The sequence below is a fragment of the Nicotiana sylvestris genome, chromosome 3 (genome assembly GCF_000393655.2).
Source record: "Nicotiana sylvestris chromosome 3, ASM39365v2, whole genome shotgun sequence".
Taxonomy (NCBI): Eukaryota; Viridiplantae; Streptophyta; class Magnoliopsida; order Solanales; family Solanaceae; genus Nicotiana; species Nicotiana sylvestris.
This window is the reverse complement of record NC_091059.1, coordinates 165872672-165876487: the sequence shown is the minus strand read 5'-3', so window position 1 is coordinate 165876487 and position 3816 is coordinate 165872672. Positions and strand designations below refer to the sequence as shown.

At 37.1% G+C, this 3816-nt stretch overlaps 2 protein-coding genes across 2 annotated transcripts; both read right to left on the bottom strand.

Moving 5' to 3' along the window:
• Positions 1-264: 264 nt before the first annotated feature.
• On the bottom strand, positions 265-660 carry LOC138888304 (uncharacterized). The gene has a single exon (XM_070170150.1). It carries the CDS (start codon positions 658-660, stop codon positions 265-267), a length of 396 nt encoding a protein of 131 aa, XP_070026251.1.
• A 683-nt stretch (positions 661-1343) lies between these two features.
• Positions 1344-3350, bottom strand: LOC138888303 (uncharacterized). Its single transcript, XM_070170149.1, has 6 exons — positions 3047-3350; positions 2940-2992; positions 2723-2831; positions 1857-2442; positions 1484-1802; positions 1344-1394 (listed from the first exon to the last, which is right to left on the bottom strand). Exons 1-6 carry the CDS (start codon positions 3348-3350, stop codon positions 1344-1346), a joined length of 1422 nt encoding a protein of 473 aa, XP_070026250.1.
• Between the last annotated feature and the right edge of the window lie 466 nt (positions 3351-3816).

The following is a 3816-nucleotide window of genomic DNA, read 5'->3' as shown; positions in this document are numbered from 1 at the left end:
TAAATTCAAAGCATCCATCATGGCGATGGGGTTTTTAGGCATGAACCCCTACCTGTATATAATCGAAAAGCAGTAAAACATGGAAGAGGATGTATCCTTTAGCCCCCAGTACATAATAAAGAATGATATGCATCATCCTTGAGGTCTACTGCTCAAATCTAATCTGCCTAGTTTGGGAGATCCTCTCCATTACATTTTGACTACAAAATATTTCACCAAAAAGATGATAATCCTACTGATTCTAAGAATATACAAAAAACTATTTTATCCATTGGAAACATCATTAACAACAAATTGATTCCTTTTTGGCTTGAATCTAAAGTTTGGTATGCCTTCTCTATCCAACAATACAACAGCTCTAACATGGTGCGGACAATTTGTCAAGCTATTGAAAACCACATGATCCTTCAAACTCTCTCCCAAATTTGCCAACATATCGGCCACCATATTAACTTCTCTGTATATGTGAACAAAAGTAAAACATTCATCATATGATATCTCTTGAATATGCTCCAAAATTAGTCTTATCTCCCAAGGTGGTTTCAGTTTGTTGTTAATCAAAGTAACATGAAACAATGAATAAGATTCTACAATAATATTGCCTTTAATTCTATCCCTACACAGAAGTATTCTTTTTAGTATTGCCTTTGCTTCAGCCATATTGTTACTGCAATGGCCATAGAACCAGCAAAAGCACAAATAAAATCCCCATTTGCATCTCTAATTACGCTTCCGCCACCGGAGTTTCCTAGATTACCTTTGCTACATCCGTCTGTATTTAACTTAAAGCAGCCTGTCCTTGGCTTGGTCCATCTCATAATTTGGCTAGATATTACCTATTGTACCCTCTCGGCTGCTAGACACATTTCCATCCATGACTGAGGCAGCCGTAGCTTCGGGAATTTACAATTTAAAAGCAAAATCATAAATCTGCACACCTGCTGAATGATGATTCTAGCAGACATATTTATCCCTTCAAACTTGGCTTTGCACCTACTCTTCCATATTTCTCAGGAGATAACAGAAGGTAAGCATTGAATTAAAGTAGCATGAACTCCATTATTAACTATAGTTAACCACCATCCTATAGCCATTTGCCTTATGTCTCCCTGACTTATTTTAACTCCACAACAATTAGTAAAGTACGCACACGCTTGTCTTGAAATTTGACTCTCACAAAACAAGTGGTGACTAGTTTCTTCTTCATGCTTGGAACAACAACAACATTTAGAGGGGACAATAATTCCAAGTCTATGGATCATTTCATCAGTGGGTAATCTTCCTTGAAGTAGTCTTTTCATGATAAAAAAAAACTTTGAAGGGCAATTTCTTTTGCCATATCATTATTTGTAAAAGTCCTGGTTCTGTACTTTCTTAATTATTCCTAGGCTGATCTACATGAAAAAGATCCAGTATGGTTCAAAGTCCACACTGGATAGTCTTCCTTGTCCTCCCTAATTTGGATAGATAGAATAGAACTTACCAGATTTGGCGGTAGGACAGAGTGCAACTTTTCCTGGTTCCATCTCCCATTTTTAATAAAATCCTGGACCTTAATATTTTTTGATGCATTACTGCGAATAATACACTTGGCCAAAGATCCCTTTCCGGTCCAATTATCCCACCAGAGTGAAATATTCCCTTTGCCAATCCTCCAGAACACATATTTCTCAGCCTCCTTCTTGATGCTCATTAATCTTCTCCAACTATGAGACAGGTCATAAGAACTTTTCCTAGCAACAGAATGCTTGATTTTGCAGTATTTAGCCTCTAGAAATTCCTTCAACAGAGATTTCTGGCTCCTGAAATTCCACTATATTTTAGCCGCAAAAGCATTACATATATCCTGTAAAGACCTGAACCCCACCCCACCTTCCATAGTAGGAAAACAAAGTTTTTCCCATGTTATCCAGTGGTGCTTCTTTTTGTCATTATCCTTTCCCCAAAAAAAACTAGCCATAATCTTTTCAGCTTGAAGTAAAGCAGTTTTAGGGGGATGCAACACAGAAAAAAGGTGAAGAGGTAAAGCAGTGCCAGTGAGAATCGATTTTATCAATACAACTTTACCACCAAAAGAGAGAAGTTTACCCGGCCACCCTTTCAACCTGTTAGAGAATTTGGCCACCATGCCATTGAAATAAACCACCTTCTTCCTCCCAGCATAAATAGGACAACCAAGGTATTGCATTGGGAATTGATAGTGAGGACAACACAAAATGTTCCTAATATCACATATTTTGATACCATTGAAATTAGGAGGAACATAAAAGGCAGACTTCTGTCTGTTCACCATTTGCCCAGAAATCTTCTCATATGCCTCCAACTTTGACATCATTAACTTCAGAGATAGAAGATCTCTAGATGAGAACAATATTGTATCATCTACATAGCACAGGTGTGTGAGAGTAGGTCCTTTCTTATCACATAAAAAAGGATTAAAACCTTCAATCAGTAAAGAATCCATCAGTCTAGATAAGAGTTCAGCTCAAATAATAAATAGAGAAGGTGATAGAGGATCTCCTTGCCTGATCCCTCTACTTGATTTAAAAAAAACCCTTCCTTGATCTATTTATGTTGATAGATTACCATACATTTGAGATCAGTCTTCTAACTCTATCAATCCATACTTCATTAAACCCCATCTGCCTCAATACTTGGCATAAGTATTCCCATGAAAGTCTGTCATACGCCTAAGCCATGTCTAGCTTCATTACGACATTGCCAGCTAATGATGGTTGTTTAATATTATGCACCATTTCTTGAGTTAAAATGATGTTATCAGTGATGGACCTTCCTTTAATGAATCCAGTTAGAGATGGTGATATCAGTTTCTGCATATATGGACATAGTCTTTGATTCATCAACTTTGAAATAATCTTGCAAGAGAAATTTCCAAGACTTATAGGTCTTAACTCGGTAAATTGTTGAGGGTGTTTCACCTTAGGAATGAGAGTAAGGCAAGTATGAGTGAATGCCTTCGGAATTTCAGTACCTGCAAAAAAATCAAGTACCATTAGTAGTAAATCCTCCTTTATGATTTCTCAACATGATTGGTAGAACTTCCCAGATATTCCGTCAGGCCCAGGAGCATTGTGAATGCTCATAGAAAAGATAATATCTTTTATTTCTTCCAGTGTTGGTGGGGCAGACAGCTTTTCATTGTCATCTCCGTCAATCACCCTTAGAATCAATTGTAGCAATGACAGGTCCACAAGATGCTCCTCCCTGGTAAACTGTTTTTGGAAAAATATGATAGCTTCATCAGCAATATCGTCATCTCCTTCAATCCAGTTACCATCCTCTTTCTTCATTTTCTTTAAAGTTAGTCTCCTCCTCTTCCCATTAACCATAGAGTGGAAGAATCTCGAATTGATTTCACCTTCAACAAACCATTTAATTCTAGATTTTTGTCTCTAATATTCCTCCTCCTTTTTAGTAGCTCTAATTAGCTCTGCATTCACTTAGTTCAACTCAGCCCTATTAGTAGCTGAGTTATCTAAGATGGACAATTCTTCAAGTTCTGCAACTCTTCCTTCCAATACCTTAACATTATCAAAAATATTACCAATAGTGTTCTTTGACCAAGCTGATAAATTTTTGCAAGTATTTTTCAACTTCATATGGAACTTCTGCAAAGGAGATCCATAAACCTCTTCTCTCCATGCCTGATCCACCACATCCATAAATCCAGTTTTCTCGGTCCAAAAATTCAGAAACTTAAAGTATTTAATACGTTCAGACTATTTTGATCGAACATGAGTCAATAGAGGTAAGTGATCAGATCATGTTCTCTCTAGGTGAGTGACTGTTGTAACA

What these genes read in the sequence shown, in the direction of transcription:
- LOC138888304 (XM_070170150.1), bottom strand. Translation starts at nt 660, where the DNA reads ATGGCTGAAGCAAAGGCAATACTAAAAAGAATACTTCTGTGTAGGGAT.
- LOC138888303 (XM_070170149.1), bottom strand. Translation starts at nt 3,350, where the DNA reads ATGGTTAATGGGAAGAGGAGGAGACTAACTTTAAAGAAAATGAAGAAA. An exon ending in GCCTTACTCTCATTCCTAAG is followed by an intron (nt 2,832 to 2,939) that starts GTGAAACACCCT and finishes CCATATATGCAG; the next exon opens with AAACTGATATCACCATCTCT. An exon ending in GAAGGTGGGGTGGGGTTCAG is followed by an intron (nt 1,803 to 1,856) that starts GTCTTTACAGGA and finishes GTGGAATTTCAG; the next exon opens with GAGCCAGAAATCTCTGTTGA.